At 39.6% G+C, this 19274-nt stretch overlaps 1 protein-coding gene across 1 annotated transcript in view; it reads right to left on the bottom strand.

Moving 5' to 3' along the window:
• Positions 1 to 1844: 1844 nt before the first annotated feature.
• CLN3 (CLN3 lysosomal/endosomal transmembrane protein, battenin) overlaps positions 1845 to 19274 on the bottom strand; it is a 66043-nt gene continuing 48613 nt past the window's right edge. Inside the window, exons 7-15 of the mRNA XM_053694776.1 lie at positions 16087 to 16159; positions 13592 to 13735; positions 12695 to 12816; positions 12563 to 12609; positions 8118 to 8186; positions 7944 to 7999; positions 7060 to 7153; positions 6834 to 6980; positions 1845 to 6201 (exon numbers count right to left, since the gene is read on the bottom strand). Of these exons, the coding sequence (XP_053550751.1) occupies positions 6082 to 6201; positions 6834 to 6980; positions 7060 to 7153; positions 7944 to 7999; positions 8118 to 8186; positions 12563 to 12609; positions 12695 to 12816; positions 13592 to 13735; positions 16087 to 16159 (872 nt within the window). The 3' untranslated portion in view covers positions 1845 to 6081. The remainder of the gene's footprint in view (positions 6202 to 6833; positions 6981 to 7059; positions 7154 to 7943; positions 8000 to 8117; positions 8187 to 12562; positions 12610 to 12694; positions 12817 to 13591; positions 13736 to 16086; positions 16160 to 19274) is intronic.

Genomic DNA, 19274 nt, shown 5'->3' with positions numbered 1-19274 from the left:
GTTATCACTACTGCAGGTCTAAGCTGAAGAGCGGATTGGGAAAATAACTTCCTAAGTAAGGACTTGGATTCACCGTCCATTTGGATCTCTAAATGAAGAACTATCCTCCATAGGAATAGTGTGTCTAGCTAAGGTGGAAATAGTTCCATCAACCGTAGGGACTACTTCCCAGACTGTTAAATTATTTTCTGAAAGTGGATACATCCATTTGAACCTGTGAGAAAGTGCATAAGGAATGCCTGGTTTCTTCCATTCTTCGGGTATATATTCTATAATCAAGTCTGGTGCTTCAAAGGCCTTAGGCGCTTTGGGCAGAGCCTTAAAGACCTGATTTAGCTTATTTACAGGCTTGGAATTCTCTGGATTCGGTTATGAAACTTCTAAGGTATTTAAAACCTCCTGAAGTAGGAAGGAGATATGATCCACTTTAAATCTAAACATGGAATCAGTCTTTGGATCATTTACTAGTTCAGGGTCCTCAGAGGAGATTATAACCTCAGAAAGCCTCAGCCGAATCAGAGCTTGGTGGTAACTGAGCCTGGGGAATAGGACCCTGCGGATTACAGGTGGTGTGCAGTAAATCTCCTGATTTTCGCTTACGCTAGGCTACTGATTCGGCGAGAGAGAGGGAAAACGACGCCAACAAGGGGGGGGGGGGGGGGGGGGCAGAGCTTAACCCCAGAATGCTATGCAGGTCAAATCCTATGAGTAAAAACACAAAAAGTAAAATCTTCACACAAAAAATAAATAAAATGTATAAATGCTCTTCTCTGAGTCCCCCTCTGCCTCCCACCCTAACCGCATCCACAATGAGCTGAACTACTTAATGATGTTTTCTTAAATAGACAGTGATGCTTTTTTCTTTTGTGAGGAAAAAGAGTGAGCCCACGCCAAAATCATAGTGAGAGTCGCTTAGGGGTATCAGGGGAAACAAATAGGAGGGATTTTAAGTCAGAATTCCACAAATTCTGGCATTAAACACATAGGTAAAGCGCTATGTGTAAAGGCTGTGAACACCCAACTATGTAGTACCTATGAAAGGAGAGTACTAGGGGTAGTTCCTGAGTTGTATTTAGTGACTGCAGCAATCCTCTACTGATTCAGGGTCCCGGCGACAACTGAGGGCAATTATGGCTGAGAGATTTACCCGTGAGAGTACTGACATGCCATAACTGAGATATTCCTTTATCACTGCTTAACTCAGAATCTAGTAGAAATATTCCTGAAGTCTTCCCTGAGTGAAGATGGAAGAGGGATACTGGGTCTCAAGTCAGGTCTGAGTTCTCAATAAATTAGATAGAAAATACAGGGCACCTCTCTCCTCGGAAGCCAAGAACAAACTGAGTGGGAGAGGAGGTGGGAGGGATTAAAGCTCTTTTGAGGGTTCTTGACATCCTCCTGGTGGCAGGAAATATATCCCACATGTTATGGATGCTTATGGACTATATCATCTTATGAAAGAAAAGGTTTTTTCCAGGTGTAACGATTTTTAAACAAATATCACAGAACCTCAAAACTGATAGGTTGGGCTTTTAGTATTGTTCATATAGGACACTGTAAACTAGTACAAATAAACTGTGGTTAATAAACGCATCTTACTTTTCACTTCCTCTCCATATACTTTATACTTTCTACTTTAAAGGGACATACGAATACAAAATGTGTTCGAGCATTTTCTTTTTTTAAACTTCATGTAACATAATATGAGTGTATTGTGCATTAAAATATAAAAACACGCCTCTCTAGCAATACATATATTGCATGTTTACATCCCTTTAAGTATAAAAGTACTTGTATGACAAACTCCTGACATCAGCTAGGACTGTATTGGAAATAGTAACATGTTAGGTGTACAGAGTTGTTTTTTTTTTAATGTAGTTTAAGGAAGCAAGAACCTATGTTTTCAGATTCAGACAACACAAGATAACAGTTTCATGTCTTTTAACCCTTTGCCTGCCAAATAGGCTGCATCATTTTGAGATATGTTTAAAATGAATTTGTTGCAATTCACATTTACTTTTTAGGACATGTATTAATATGGAGGTTCCAACAGGAAGAAATGATATATAACAAACACATTCTCAGTTTGTACTGATGACATACAATACATAATAACTAGTTATTTTACAACACGGGTGCTTTACAATATGCCATTTTACAGTTCATATTAACAAAGACCACCAGTACCAGTAGATATTAATATATACAAAACCTCTTCATAAGCACAAGTTTGAACATTTCACAGTATAAAAATGTACTTTTATATTTAAATGAGATCGTGAACAATATAAAAAATATTTACGCGTAGTAAAACATCTTTGCAATATACTATAGTTATTTATTTTGCCCCCCTTTTTCTGGAATTTTTTTTCCCCAGTGCTGGTAAAACCTAGTGTTTTTGAAACGCTAGAATTTACCATCACTTTAATTCTAAAAAATGTTTGTTTTTCAACACTGGTAATTGGACACTGCAGATTTCACAGCCTAACCCTGCAACATATTTGTCTCTAACTGGAAGCAGAAGTTCTCGGATAAGGGACTACAAAGCAATGTAGCATTTACTAGCAAAATGGTAATTGCAGACATAGTCTATTACAGTAACATGTTGGATTTGTTGTTTCAGATAAGGCAACTGTTGGATTTGTTGTTTCAGATAAGGCAACTGGTGGGTGGAGTTTGGCTATAGAAAAACAATTGTAGCAAACAAAGTGTTAGTTAGTTTAGAAAAAGCTCACACTTGGCTGGTATATTATTCTATAGCAATACAGGAATGTCTTGTAATTACAAGGTTTTTGTCCCTTTAAAAAAAGGGAAAAGGAAATTACCCCTTGTTAAAGAAACAACTGAGATAAAAGAGACTACATGTTGTGTGGACACCATTCAGTTTAACTTGGTATCTGACACTATTCAGCACCTTAAAATAATACTCCTATCATGCCATGTCCTTTAGAGCACAAACACTTATGTATGTATCCCTTGCTCCCAGCTTCCAAGGGCTTCAGCCAAACCTCACTGACAAGTATAGAATAGCCTGAGGCCTACACATAATGAGGCCAATTTGTACTAAGGCCATTACGTAATGAGGCCTCTTTGTACTAAGGCCAACACGTAATGAGGCCTACACATAATGAGGCCAACACGTAATGAGGCCTATTTGTACTAAGGCCTACACTTAATGAGGCCTATTTGTACTAAGGCCAACGCGTAATGAGGCCTATTTGTACTAAGGCCAACGCGTAATGAGGCCTATTTGTACTAAGGCCTACGCGTAATGAGGCCTATACATATTGAGGCCTATTTGTACTAAGGCCTACACGTAATGAGGCCTATACGTAATGAGGCCTATTTGTACTAAGGCCTACACATAATGAGGCCTATACGTAATGAGGCCTATTTGTACTAAGGCCTACACGTAATGAGGCCTATTTCTACTAAGGCCTACACGTAATGAGGCCTATTTGTACTAAGGCCTACACATAATGAGGCCTATACGTAATGAGGCCTATTTGTACTAAGGCCTACATGTAATGAGGCCTACACGTAATGAGGCCTATACGTACTAAGGCCTACACGTAATGAGGCCTACACGTAATGAGGCCTATACGTACTAAGGCCTACATGTAATGAGGCCTACACGTAATGAGGCCTATACGTACTAAGGCCTACACGTAATGAGGCCTATACGTACTAAGGCCTACACGTAATGAGGCCTACACGTACTAAGGCCTACACGTAATGAGGCCTATACGTACTAAGGTCTACACGTAATGAGGCCTATACATACTAAGGCCTACACGTAATGAGGCCTATACGTACTAAGGCCTACACGTAATGAGGCCTACACGTAATGAGGCTTATACGTACTAAGGCCTACACGTAATGAGGCCTATACGTACTAAGGCCTACACGTAATGAGGCCTATACGTACTAAGGCCTACACGTAATGAGGCCTATTTGTACTAAGGCCTACACGTAATGAGGCCTATTTTTACTAAGGCCTACACGTAATGAGGCATATTTATACTAAGGCCTACACTTAATGAGGCATATATGTAATGAGGCCTATTTGTACTAAGGCCTACACGTAATGAGGCCTATTTGTACTAAGGCCTACACGTAATGAGGCTTATACGTACTAAGGCCTACACGTAATGAGGCCTATACGTACTAAGGCCTACACATAATGAGGCCTATTTGTACTAAGGCCTACACGTAATGAGGCCTATTTGTACTAAGGCCTACACGTAATGAGGCATATTTATACTAAGGCCTACACTTAATAAGGCCTATATGTAATGAGGCCTATTTGTACTAAGGCCTACACGTAATGAGGCCTATTTGTACTAAGGCCTACACGTAATGAGGCCTATACGTAATGAAGCCTATTCGTAATGAGGCCTATTTGTACTGAGGCCTACACTTAATGAGGCCTATATGTAATGAGGTTTATTTGTAATGAGGCCTATGCTTAGTGAGGCCTACACGTAATGAGGCATATATTTATACTGAGGCCTATACGTAATGAGCCCTATTCAAAAGGGGTTAGAGCTTTTTTTTTACTCACTTGCTTACCTCTCAACATTTGGCTGGGTATCAGGGACTCAGGAGGTTAATGGGGGCATGTCACCATTCTGTGGGTGCAGCTGTGTTGGGAGGGGTGGGATCATGGGTAGTTAGTGAGCGGGGCAGTGGGTGTGTCTGGTTGGTCAGTGGGTGTGTCTAGGTGATATGTGGGTGGGGCTAATGGAAATTCTGCAAATAGGGACGGTCTCCGAGGGACAGAGCTCAGAATTAGGGCCTGTCCCTCTCAAATAGGGACAGTTGGGAGGTCTGCACTTGCAGTATTTTATAGCTGAACTGTCATAAAGGAATGTCTAGTCATTGATTGGAATTCCTCCCCCGACTAGTCCTAAAAATGTATAAAAATAAATTTGATGGATTGGGTCTGTCACTGGCTAATGGGAATGTATAATATAATTATCTACAAGACCAAACTTGTGTGTCTTTTCTTCATAGATGGGTCTGACCCTTATATAAGGGGGGTGCAAATTACATACCAAGGGTGGGGGCTGGTTATACGTTTCTATACTTGCTGCTTTTCTTCAAATCTCTCTTTATCAATATCTTTCTTTGTTTTTATTGAGCAAAGGGTATCTACAAAAGAGACTGCATTCTAAATTTAAGGTTTACAACACTTCTGAGAAATGGGTGTGCTACAAAAATGATTGAGTTCAACTCCCCTTGCACCCCCTTTTAAACTGCTACTGCCTCCCCTGAATCCTCCTTGGTGACACAAGTAGCTAAAAGAGGTACCCCAAGATCTTCACTCTGAGAATCTAACATTTGTAGATTTAGCCAATTATTCTACATGTTTACAAATCTTGTTTACCATTTATTTGCTGCATATTTTGACCATTACGTTTTAAATACAATTATTAAATAATCTTTGACATCCTTTAAATAGTAACTCTCAGCATTTCTTCTAAGTTCAAGATTGTGATTGTGTTCTAATTAATAAATGGCACAAATTGGCCCTAGCCAAAAAATGAAAAAAAATTATTGCAAGTGAATCCATCCTTAAAATATATAATTTTTAAAAATCCACGTTTTAAAGGAAAGTTTTTCAGTTTCTCCAGTGTTCATAATCAGTTAGTGTAGATAAGTTAGCAACAGTATTTTCAAAGTCTCTAGTGCAAATATTCCAGCAAAAGGTCTTGAAAATTTGAAAGGCATAACAGAATTTAAATTAAACGGTGGCACTTGCCACTTCTTCCCTTTTTCTGCATTAACTCCAGTCTTCTTATATATACGTAACTATTGATTGCACGCAAACACGGGAGTGAAGACATGAGAAATGTTCCAATCTCCTTCAGGTGGTGCCATCTTTTGGACAGTATGTGGCCACCAGGAATTTAAATGATACAATGCGATAAAGCTATATCCTATCTACTAATAGTGTTTTGGCGATTATCCTCTGACACACACACGTGGTGCCTCTTTCTATTTGAATGCGATATAGCTCTCTTGCTGAGATCCCACATTGCAAACAGTGTACCCAGGATACTTTCTGTGAAATCATATTCATGGCAGCCCACAGAAATAATTGTGAACAGGGATAGCGATTACTCCAGAAATGGATATTCCAAACGTGTCCGAGACGCAGGCAGCTGCCATTGCAAACTCTTTGACTTCTGGTTCACTCTGTGGCAGAGAAGGAAGGGATAAGAGTACAGATTATATGAGCCTAAACAACAAACTATATCATCTGTCTGTATGTCTACAGTATCTATCGAGATATAGATCAGTCTTCTTCTCCCCACCACCTATTTAAAGCGACATGAAACCCAAATTTTTTCTTTCATATTCAGATAGAACAAACAATTTTAAACAATTTACTTCTATTATCAAAATTGCTTCATTCACTTGGTATCCTTTGTTGAAAAAGCAGCAATACACTACTGGGAGCTAGCTGAACACTGTGTAAGCCAATGACAAAATATGTGCAGCCACCAATCAGTTGCCTACGTATGTTTTTTTTTAACAAAGGATATTAGGAGAACAATGCAAATTAGATAACAGAACTAAATTTAAAAAGTTGTTTAAAAGTGCATGTTCTGTCTGAATCATAAACGTTAAAGTTTGACTGTCCCTTAATAAGTAAAGAATCATTGTGATAGTTTGTAAAACTTCATATTTCTCTCTAATAGAAAACATAACATTAGTAATATATTTCATTTTGCAACATGATTAATGAGAATCATATTTTTATCTAGTTTGCCGCAAGGCACTAGTCTAGAGCGTGTTATGTCACAGGAAAAATGTAACAAACTCACTTCCACAGCGATGTTGTTGAATGTGTTCACATACGCGCCACCTCCAAGAAGACCTTCGTATATTATGATCACAAATATGACCGCCAACCCCAGGGATGGGAGGAAAAGGTACGCCACACCGACAAGGAGGAAGATTGCGTTTACGCACTGAGAGAAACAGGGAGATGAGTAAGATCGCTGGTGATGCTACAGAAAGGGATCTGCGTCAGTCAGAGCACAAACTAACCTGAAGCAATGCGAGGATCCAGATCTTCCTTATTGTGAGACAGCGAAGAGAGGAGCGAGATATAAACACACCGGCTTGATACAGCATCTGGTACCTGAAGCAGACAACACAAATCATCAAAACCTTCATCTATATTAAAGGGATATCAAACACAACAACTTTCCAATTTACTTCTTTTATTAAATCTGCTTCATTCCCTTGATATTATTTTCTGAAGGAACAGAAATGCACTACTGAGAGATAACTTAAAACATCTAATCAGCCAATCACAAAAGACAAATGTGTGCAAGCAGCTAGCTCCCACTAGGTGTAGGATATGTTCATATTCTTTTATCTACAAAGAGAACAAAGTACATTTGAAAACAGAAGTGAATTTAAAAGTGGCTTAAAATAACATGCTCTATCTGAATCATTAAAATTAAATTTTCTTAAAGGGATATAACGTTTTTTTTTGTGGGGTTTTCTTTAAACAAACATGAATGATTTATGCAAATGATTCTTTACAGAAAGAGTGGTTGATCCACAAACTAGATTTGCAGTAGAGAAGGTAAAGACAAACACTGTACTACGATATACATAAGCTGCCATGAGAATTAATTAAGCCTAAATTACAAAAGGAAATATGGACAGACTTGACAGACCTTCTGTAGCGCTTGCTGATCAGTGGCTAAATGTGGGTGAATTTATAGAGCACAAACTTATTTCAAGCTAAGGGATGGTTTTATGTATATAAACCTGAATTTATAATAACAAAATAATAATCTTTCTTTTATGTTTTCTATGTATTGAAAAGACCATTACAGACTACAGAAAATCAGAAAGTAAAGAGACAACGTTTATTAGTCACTGTTTTTTTATGTGTTTAACTGGAGGATCAGACTTACCAGCGATACTGCTCCGAGTGACTCATAGAGCTGTGCGAGAAATATATTAACTCAAACTAGGAGAAAAAAAGATGAAAGTATTAACAATATGATCCCCCAATAGATATCATATGTCCCCCACCCTGTAAAAGCAGCAAATCCCCCAAGTAAAACACGTTTCATTGTTTAACTTACCAGTCCCTGATTAATGAAATATTCAGCAAAATAGACAATGGATAGAGGGACCATGTACTTCAGTAATGACTGCAAGAGACATGATGATTTTATTAATTTATTACAACTGACATTAGTAGACTCTGAAATGGAAGAAGAAAAAAAGAAGAAAAAAAGAAGAAAGAAGAAGACAACTTGAGAGCCTTTCTACCTGTAGGCCACTTTGTATTTAAAGTGAACTACTACTGATTGTGCTCAATGGAAGGGCATGCCTCTCCTTTTGTATAACTCAATTATTGCACCTACAACTGTTATTTACCCCTACTGTACTTGTTTGTGTATTACTGTAATGTTTTGTATTTTTTCTATAGTGCTGCTTAATCTGCTGGCGCTTTATGAGAGAGAGAGAAAGGAGAGAGAAGAGAAAGGAGAGAGAAGAGAGGAGAGAGAAGAAAGGAGAGAGGAGAGAGAAGAAAGGAGAGATGAGAGAGAAGAGAAAGGAGAGAGAGAGAGAGAGAGAGAGAAAAGAGAGAAAAGAGAGAGAAAAGAGAGAGAAAGGAGAGAGGAGAGAGAAGAAAGGAGAGAGGAGAGAGAAGAGAAAGGAGAGAGAGAGAAAAGAGAGAGAAAAGAGAGAGAAAGGAGAGAGAAGAGAGGAGAGAGAAGGAAGGAGAGAGGAGAGAGAAGAAAGGAGAGGAGAGAGAAGAGAAAGGAGGGAGAGAGAGAGAGAGAGAGAGAGAGAGAGAGAGAGAAGAGAAGAGAAAGGAGAGAGAAGAGAGAAAGGAGAGAGAAGAGAGAGGAGAGAGAAGAGAGGAGAGAGGAGAGAGGAGAAAGGAGAGAGGAGAGAGAAGAGAAAGGAGAGAGAGAGAGAGAGAGAAGAGAGAGAAAAGAGAGAGAAAGGAGAGAGAAGAGAAAGCAGAGAGAAGAGAGGAGAGAGAAGAAAGGAGAGAGGAGAGAGAAGAGAAAGGAGAGAGAAAGGAGAGAGAGAGAGAGAGAGAAGAGAGAAAGGAGAGAGAAGAGAGAGGAGAGAGAAGAAAGGAGAGAGAATAAAGGAGAGAGGAGAGAGAAGAGAAAGGAGAGAGAGAGAGAAGAGAGGAGAGAGAAGAAAGGAGAGAGAGAGAGAGAGAGAGAGAGAAGAGAAAGGAGAGAGAAGAGAGAGGAGAGAGAAGAGAAAGGAGAGAGAAGAGAAAGGAGAGAGAAGAGAAAGGAGAGAGAGAGAGAGAGAGAGAGAGAGAGAGAGAGAGAGAGAGAGAGAGAGAGAGAGGAGAAAGGAGAGAGAAGAAAGGAGAGAGAGAGAGAGAGAGAGAGAGAGAGAGAGAGAGAGAGAGAAGAGAGAAAGGAGAGAGAAGAGAGAAAGGAGAGAGAAGAGAGAGGAGAGAGAAGAAAGGAGAGAAAGGAGAGAGGGAGAGAGAGAGAGAGAGAGAGAGAGAAGAGAGGAGAAAGGAGAGAGAAGAAAGGAGAAGAAAGGAGAGAAGAGAAAGGAGAGAGAGAGAGAGAGAGAGAGAGAGAAGAGATGAGAAAGGAGAGAGGAGAGAGAAGAAAGGAGAGAGAGAGAGAAGAAAGGAGAGAGAGAGAGAGAGAGAGAGAGAAGAGAAAGGAGAGAGAAGAGAGAAAGGAGAGAGAAGAGAGAGGAGAGAGAAGAAAGGAGAGAAAGGAGAGAGAGAGAGAGAGAGAGAAGAGAGGAGAAAGGAGAGAGAAGAAAGGAGAAGAAAGGAGAGAAGAGAAAGGAGAGAGAGAGAGAGAGAGAGAGAGAGAGAGAGAGAAAAGAGATGAGAAAGGAGAGAGGAGAGAGAAGAAAGGAGAGAGGAGAGAGAGAGAGAAGAAAGGAGAGAGGAGAGAGAAGAAAGGAGAGAGGAGAGAGAAGAAAGGAGAGAGGAGAGAGAAGAAAGGAGAGAGGAGAGAGAGAAGAAAGGAGAGAGAGAGAGAGAAGAAAGGAGAGAGAGAGAGAAGAAAGGAGAGAGAGAGAGAAGAAAGGAGAGAGGAGAGAGAAGAAAGGAGAGAGGAGAGAGAAGAAAGGAGAGAGAAGAAAGGAGAGAGAGAGAGAGAGAGAGAGAGAGAGAAGAGAAGAGAGAAAGGAGAGAGAAGAGAGAGGAGAGAGAAGAAAGGAGAGAGGAGAGAAAGGAGAGAGAGAGAGAGAGAAGAGAGGAGAAAGGAGAGAGAAGAAAGGAGAGAGAGAAGAGATGAGAAAGGAGAGAGGAGAGAGAAGAAAGGAGAGAGGAGAGAGAAGAAAGGAGAGAGGAGAGAGAAGAAAGGAGAGAGGAGAGAGAAGAAAGGAGAGAGGAGAGAGAAGAAAGGAGAGAGAGAAGAGAAAGGAGAGAGAAGAGAGAGGAGAGAGAAGAGAGAGGAGAGAGAAGAAAGGAGAGAGGAGAGAGAGAGAGAGAGAGAGAGAGAGAAGAGAGGAGAGAGAAGAAAGGAGAGAGAAGAAAGGAGAGAGGAGAGAGAAGAGAAAGGAGAGAGAGAGAGAGATAGAAGAGATCAGAAATGAGAGAGGAGAGAGAAGAAAGGAGAGAGGAGAGAGAAGAAAGAAGAAAGAAGAAAGGAGAGAGAAGAAAGGAGAGAGAAGAAAGGAGAGAGAGAGAAGAAAGGAGAGAGAGAGAGAGAGAGAGAGAGAGAGAGAGAGAGAGAAGAGAGAAAGGAGAGAGAAGAGAGAAAGGAGAGAGAAGAGAGAGGAGAGAGAAGAAAGGAGAGAGGAGAGAGAGAGAGAGAGAGAGAGAGAAGAAAGGAGAGAGGAGAGAGAAGAAAGGAGAGAGGAGAGAGAAGAAAGGAGAGAGGAGAGAGAAGAAAGGAGAGAGGAGAGAGAAGAGAAAGGAGAGAGAGAGAGAGAGAGAGAGAGAGAGAGAGAGAGAGAGAGAGAGAGAGAGAGAGAGAGAGAGAGAGAGAAGAGAGGAGAAAGGAGAGAGGAGAGAGAAGAAAGGAGAGAGGAGAGAGGAGAGAGAAAAAAGGAGAGAGAAGAAAGGAGAGAGGAGAGAGAAGAAAGGAGAGAGGAGAGAGAAGAAAGGAGAGAGGAGAGAGAAGAAAGGAGAGAGAAGAAAGGAGAGAGGAGAGAGAAGAAAGGAGAGAGGAGAGAGAAGAAAGAAGAAAGGAGAGAGAAGAGAAAGGAGAGAGGAGAGAGAAGAAAGGAGAGAGGAGAGAGGAGAGAGAAGAAAGGAGAGAGAAGAAAGGAGAGAGGAGAGAGAAGAAAGGAGAGAGGAGAGAAAGGAGAGAGAAGAAAGGAGAGAGGAGAGAAAGGAGAGAGGAGAGAGAAGAAAGGAGAGAGGAGAGAAAGGAGAGAGGAGAGAGAAGAAAGGAGAGAGGAGAGAAAGGAGAGAGGAGAGAGAAGAAAGGAGAGAGGAGAGAAAGGAGAGAGAAGAGAAAGGAGAGAGGATAGAGAAGAAAGGAGAGAGGAGAGAAAGGAGAGAGGAGAGAGAAGAGAAAGGAGAGAGGAGAGAGAAGAGAAAGGAGAGAGGAGAGAGAAGAGAAAGGAGAGAGGAGAGAGCGAGAGAGAGAGAGAACAAAAGCAAGGAGGGAGATAGCAAGGGTGTCAGTGAAGAGAGTGAGTAGGAAGTGTGAGCAAGTCAGACAGAAAGAGTAAGAAGCAGAGATATTAAAGGGACATGAAACCCAATTTTTTTCTTTCGTGATTTAGAAAGAGCATGTCATTTTAAACAACTTTCTTATTTACTTCTATTATCTAATTTGCTTCATTCTCTTGATATCACTTGCTGAAAAGCATATTTAGATATGCTCAGTAGCTGCTGATTGGTTGCTGCACATAAAGGCCTTGTGTGATTGGCTCTCCCATGTGCATTGCTATTTCTTCAACAAAGGATATCTAAAGAATTGAGAAAATTAGATAATAGAAGTAAATTGGAAAGTTGTTTAAAATTGCATGCCCTATCTGAATCATGAAAGTTTAATTGTAAAGGATGAAGAGAGACACATAGTGTGATACAGATACTAGTAAAAAAAAAAAGGACAGATAAGCATGTAATAGCAGTATGTGATTAGTTGTTTAATTAAACCACAGCAATAAGGCACATACCCCTTTAACAATAAGGGGTTAGAAGTGTCATAAATGCATAAAAGTTATAAAAAATAAAAAAGTTACAAAAAGAAAAGTTTGCAGAAGAATGTTTAATAAACTGCATCTCTCTATAATGGTAAAATATTACATCTACGTTTTATTCTCTCAACCACATTGAACATGGTCATAGATTAATACATCTGATTTTCATATGCTAGAAAAACATTTTGTTTGTGGGACATGTTACCATCTGCCAATAAAGCGCTTATCAGTCGGTGCTGTCCTTAGTGATGTATTGTGCACAAACATGCATTTCCTGTTACTTTTAAAAATCATTGTAAACATACATCTATAACAAAGTTCCATTAATGTGAAAGAGGGCGAAACAGTGATATAGTCTGGGAAACAAGTTTGTGGCCCAAGAGGCCTTAAGAAAAAGAACAAAAGACTGTAATTATAGACTTACCTTAATAACCTGCCACTTACGTGCAAGAGTGAGGGGAGGGTGCCCACCTACAAGAGAGCGGAGAGAAGTGAGTGGTCACAGCTTGACTCCCCCTCCCAGACTACACAGCCCCCTGGTGGCGCAGGGACTCACCTTTCTCGTGCTTCTGGCTTTCCGATATGAGCGGCCGGCGGTCAGGACATGGATACGGCAAAGTATTTGGCGGTAACTTCCATGCAGGGAGAGTAGAGGGGGGGCACAACAGAAAGAAGTAGCTGCAGGAGTGAAGGAATAAGGACATTAATGGGGAGGAGAGGAAATAATGAGGAATAGAAGAGACAGAAACAAAAGATAAAAGCAGTAACAGACAAAAGTGTGAACTCTACAACCTGACAACTATTAGATTCCGTATTTTATTATATTCAAGGGGCCCCTCTAGACAATTAAATTTGAAGGTGCAAAAATTGATCACGTTGGGATCTCATTGTCTAATTTTTATGCCAACGTATATTTATTAAACCCCCATTCTCCCTCCCAAACATCTCTCATAAAGCACTGGGCATGTAAATGGCATTAAAGTGCACAGTCTGGGCACTGGCAGCTAATTGTGTATAGTAAAAAAAAAAAACACACTTTACAATATAGTTTTATTATTTATTTTTCCCTACCCTGCCACATATCTGTCTATTTATCAGATAAGGAACTGAAAATTAAAGGTTATTTTACCAACATAATGGCTGTGATGGCTGTGTCTACTCAAGTAGCAAGTCCGAATTGGCTCCTCCAAATAAAGCAATTATTGGGTGGAGTTTGGCTGTTGATAATAAATTACAAACATTTTCAAACTGACCCAGTATCTTAGTTTATTGCAAAACTGCAGAAAATCATGAAAGAGTAATTTTACTATCCCTTTAACTACACTTTCACCCTTTCTGTTCTTTGCAAAATCACAATACCCTGACACATCTCACTACAATCTCATTTATAGCAAAGTGGCATTAAAGGGAATTTGTACCCAGACAGGAGCAGCCAGGTCTCTGCCCCACTCACCTTATTAGAAGCAGAGCTGGGATCACCAACATGACCAGAAGAGAGGAGCGAGGTGAGAGACCGGCCGCAGTCAGTCCCAAATATGAGAGGGAACCCAGGATGCCAGCTCCTCCAGTACCGGAGGACCAGTATGATACCACATCACTAGAGGAATGACAGGGACCCAGTTATAGGATGAGGGGAGAAGGGAGAAATAGGGATGTTACAGAAGAGAGAGAGAGAGAGAGAGAGAGAGAGAGAGAGAGAGAGAGAGAGAGAGAAAAAAGAATGAGAGTTCACAAAAGAATAGGAGCAAAATATACATACAGTGTAGCACAACAGAACACATTCCTATATAACATATCTATATATAACTATATCATTTAAAATATATTAAAACCCAGGAAGAGAGAGAGAGAGAGAGAGAGAGAGAGAGAGAGAGAGACAGAAAGAGAGAGAGACAGAAAGAGAGAGAGAGAGAGACAGAAAGAGAGAGAGACAGAAAGAGAGAGAGAGAGAGAGAGAGAAAGAGAGAAAGAGAGAAAGAGAGAGAGAGAGAGAGAGACACAGAAAGAGAGAGAGAGACACAGAAAGAGAGAGAGAGAGAGAGAAAGAGACAGAGAGATATAAAGGGAGTGCAGAATTATTAGGCAAATGAGTATTTTGACCACATCATCCTCTTTATGCATGTTGTCTTACTCCAAGCTGTATAGGCTCGAAAGCCTACTACCAATTAAGCATATTAGGTGATGTGCATCTCTGTAATGAGAAGGGGTGTGGTCTAATGACATCAACACCCTATATCAGGTGTGCATAATTATTAGGCAACTTCCTTTCCTTTGGCAAAATGGGTCAAAAGAAGGACTTGACCGGCTCAGAAAAGTCAAAAATAGTGAGATATCTTGCAGAGGGATGCAGCACTCTTAAAATTGCAAAGCTTCTGAAGCGTGATCATCGAACAATCAAGCGTTTCATTCAAAATAGTCAACAGGGTCGCAAGAAGCGTGTGGAAAAACCAAGGCGCAAAATAACTGCCCATGAACTGAGAAAAGTCAAGCGTGCAGCTGCCAAGATGCCACTTGCCACCAGTTTGGCCATATTTCAGAGCTGCAACATCACTGGAGTGCCCAAAAGCACAAGGTGTGCAATACTCAGAGACATGGCCAAGGTAAGAAAGGCTGAAAGACGACCACCACTGAACAAGACACACAAGCTGAAACGTCAAGACTGGGCCAAGAAATATCTCAAGACTGATTTTTCTAAGGTTTTATGGACTGATGAAATGAGAGTGAGTCTTGATGGGCCAGATGAATGGGCCCGTGGCTGGATTGATAAAGGGCAGAGAGCTCCAGTCCGACTCAGACGCCAGCAAGGTGGAGGTGGAGTACTGGTTTGGGCTGGTATCATCAAAGATGAGCTTGTGGGGCCTTTTCGGGTTGAGGATGGAGTCAAGCTCAACTCCCAGTCCTACTGCCAGTTTCTGGAAGACACCTTCTTCAAGCAGTGGTACAGGAAGAAGTCTGCATCCTTCAAGAAAAACATGATTTTCATGCAGGACAATGCTCCATCACACGCGTCCAAGTGCTCCACAGCGTGGCTGGCAAGAAAGGGTATAAAAGAAGAAAATCTAATGACATGGCCTCCTTGTTCACCTGATCTGAACCCCATTGAGAGAACCTGTGGTCCATCATCAAATGTGAGATTTACAAGGAGGGAAAACAGTACACCTCTCTGAACAGTGTCTGGGAGGCTGTGGTTGCTGCTGCACGCAATGTTGATGGTGAACAGATCAAAACACTGACAGAATCCATGGATGGCAGGCTTTTGAGTGTCCTTGCAAAGAAAGGTGGCTATATTGGTCACTGATTTGTTTTTGTTTTGTTTTTTAATGTCAGAAATGTATATTTGTGAATGTTGAGATGTTATATTGGTTTCACTGGTAAAAATAAATAATTGAAATGGGTATATATTTGTTTTTTGTTAAGTTGCCTAATAATTATGCACAGTAATAGTCACCTGCACACACAGATATCCCCCTAAAATAGCTATAACTAAAAACAAACTAAAAACTACTTCCAAAACTATTCAGCTTTGATATTAATGAGTTTTTTGGGTTCATTGAGAACATGGTTGTTGTTCAATAATAAAATTAATCCTCAAAAATACAACTTGCCTAATAATTCTGCACTCCCTGTAGAAAGAGACAGAGAGATAGATATATAGAGAGAGAGACAGAGAGACAGCTATATACTTTTAAACTATATGTTAGGAATAGCTGGTGTTGTTGGTATACAATAGAAGGGGTTCTACACATACATAAGGGATTTTCTTTCCTGATGCAGAGGAGAGGATAGGGATTACACAGAAACTTAGGAGTGATGTCCCTTGCTACCTACTGCAAGAAAAGGCTTTAGAATGAGCTTATGCGGATATAGAAAAACTTCAGTATAAATACAATACAAGTGACTAGAATGTGCACAAACTGCAGAATGACACTGAAACTGTTTTTTTTGTACCTGCTGAAGAATGCAGTGAGGCTGAGAAACGTCACCTCCCCCAGTCCAGATGATACGCTAGCAAATACCACACCTGGGAGCACACATAGGATGTATTATTACAGGTGAGCACATAACATATAAAGCACATGCTTCTACACATATGTAACAGATACCCCATGTATACTCAACCCTTTGTGTTCAGTGATGTCACCAAATACAACTGAGCTTCTTACCAGCGAGTCTTTAAACATAGAGTATATAGCCATCACTGCACTAGAGAGAAACCCTTCTGAGTAAAGGTACCCCTAGGCAGTTCTATCTTTTGTAACAAATCAGTCCTGCTGGCCTTATTTACACAGTGTACATGATGCTACATTAATACAGTATATGGTGTGTGTGTATGTGTGTATGTATGTGTGTGTATGTGTATGTGTGTGTATGTGTATATATTATATATATATATATATATATATATATATACACACACACATACATACATATATATATATATATATATATATATATATATATATATATACATATATATATATACATATACACACACACACACACACACACATAGAGAGTAAATAAAATATAAGAATTATATGCCACACATTTAAAAATAAAAATAAATCATAGCATGTATAAACAAAAAAGGATCCCAGAAAGTAGATGAACCACCTTAATGAGCTTAACTATATGGTTTTATTTTACTTTATTAAAAACAATTTCTACACCAGAAAGAATTAAATGGTGCAGTTGTTAAAATAAGAATACTCAGGGATGTGCATCAGGGGAGACAGAGCCTCACCTGTCATAAGAAAGAAGATAATGTTAAAGTAAAATAAAAATATAAAATAACCACATTTTCTGACCTTATCTGCAAATACATGGAGAGAAGCAGCGACCAGCTCAGCCTCCCACGTTTGCCAAACAACTTAGAATGTGCTGTAAAGAGCCCCCGCCCGCTGTCTGTCAGCTCAAGAGTCACATCATTAAGCCAATCAAGAAAAAGCCCCAAGTGAGACAGTACTCATATCTGCCTCTTTAGTGTCAGAGAAGAACTGACAATATGTGCTGTGGGTGGGAACTAATAGAAGAGGGAAATCTGGGTGGCAGAAATATAGCGCTGCAAATGCCTTTCTACTTATAATTGTGCACAGCATTTTTTGTTTTGAGGGCAACGTTTGCAGCATCAGCAGCCGGAGAGGTAATTATTTTACTGCCTCTCTCTGCACTGCGTGTCCTGTGTGGGTGGTGCTGGGTTCCACTTATACAGTTCCCCATGTAGAGGGCTGCTGGAGCGTGCAATGGTGGGTAGCAGCAGTCCTTGCTCTATTTTGGCTGCTGGCTGCTTTTTTACAAACTTCTGCAAGCAGAAAACAGCGGCCGTGTGTTAAAAACCCTTCATAAACAATGTTATATAATTATGCCAGTGCAGTGTTGCTTAATGGTAAAAAAATATATATTTTTAAAGAAGCTTAGCAACAGCATAAGCATGTGATTAAATATTCCAAATAGATCCAGTACAAATTTGTAGGCAGAGGGCTCCCATACTGCTGGATCTACAGTCTTTTTATAATCTCTGGACAATACCCTAGATTCAGAGGCATTCGCCAAGAAGAAAACATTCTCAGGTTCTAGCAATTCTACAAAGAATATCCATAACACCTGTAGGATCTCATATCGTCTTATTGACTCAGCTCAGATAAACTGTATAATTATTTATTACTTAATTTATTCTTACTGAAAATAAACTGCCATACTTAGTGAATCTAGTCCAGCATGTGTAATATCTTACAGATAGACTTACCCAAAATTGTATATAAAAGAAACTGATACAAATGGGTATTTACATGCAAGGAGTGGGCATCACCCACAATGGATACGAAATATACAGTTTGGTCAGTTTCAAAGAGCCAAACGAAACTGCACAAGTATGTTTGATTTTGAAACAGAGTCAGAAACTATCAGAGATTCCTAGCTAAAGGATACCCTAGAGAGCAGTTGGAGGAAGCCCAAGAAAGAGTGAGGAGGATTGATCGTAAAGATCTTACTGGGAAAAAGAAGAGAGGGGAAAAGGATAATTCAGAAAAAAGAGAAATATTCTTTGTTACCAAGTATAATTATGCTTTTAAAGAGATAGATAAAGCAATGAGGAAACACTGGCCTTTGGTTATGCAGGATCCAATCCTTAATAAATGCATATCGAAGGATTGTAGAATTGTGTATAAGAAAAATATGAGTCTGTAGAACATCATATGCCCTAGCCTTTTGAAACAGGGAGATCAAGGGAACTGGTTAAGAGACAGATCAAAAGGTTTTTTTGGATGTGGGAGGGCAAATATTGAATGTTGTGCCCAAGAAACATGTTTTTGGTGTGAATGATGAGTTTGAAATAAGAGAACTTATTAATTGTAAGTCTACGTACACTGTATACCTGTCCATGCAGGAAAATATATATTGGGCGCACGAAATGCCCTTTGAAAACTTGTTTAGGGGAGCATCTAAGAAATATTAAGCAAGGTGTTATGAACCACGAAGTGTCAGCTCATTTCTATGAGAAACATGATCAAAATGATAATGGTTTGAAAATAAAAGCAATAGAACAAGTTAAAATAGCTATTAGAGGAGGGACAGATTGTTGGAACTAAGACGTTGTGAGACGTATTGGATCCATATATTAGGAACATTTTTTTTTTTTTTTAAATATATTTTATTGAGGTTATAAACATATACACACGGGCAAGGTGACAGTGTAATTATGGACATAAGCATATGTCTATACAGTTATCAGACTGTCAGTAGAGTCCATAATATACATAAAAAATATGAGCACTTAGATCAGTAGTTACGAGTTTAACATAAAGATGGTGAAAAATAACAACCTTACATCTTCAGCACCATATGGCACAAAGATAGGCATAATGTCGTTAGGTATAAGTGCAACTAGTTAAGACATATTAACTTATATGAACAATAATCAACCTCTTTTTTATATCTATGACAGACTATTTCCCAGTGAAAAAATTGGTCAGTCTTGGACCAAAAAGAATAAAGATACAAGAGCTTGGGAATAGTATTATCAGATCACTGGATTAGGAAATATATGTATTAAACATAAATAGTACGACATATTATCAATAGGAAACAGTAAATGTTGTAATAACATTGGATAATGAAACCGAAAGACATACATGTAA

Source organism: Bombina bombina, chromosome 11 (assembly GCF_027579735.1).
Source record: "Bombina bombina isolate aBomBom1 chromosome 11, aBomBom1.pri, whole genome shotgun sequence".
NCBI lineage: Eukaryota > Metazoa > Chordata > Amphibia > Anura > Bombinatoridae > Bombina > Bombina bombina.
Note: the sequence above shows the minus strand (reverse complement) of the source record. Positions and strands in the feature narration are given on the sequence as shown.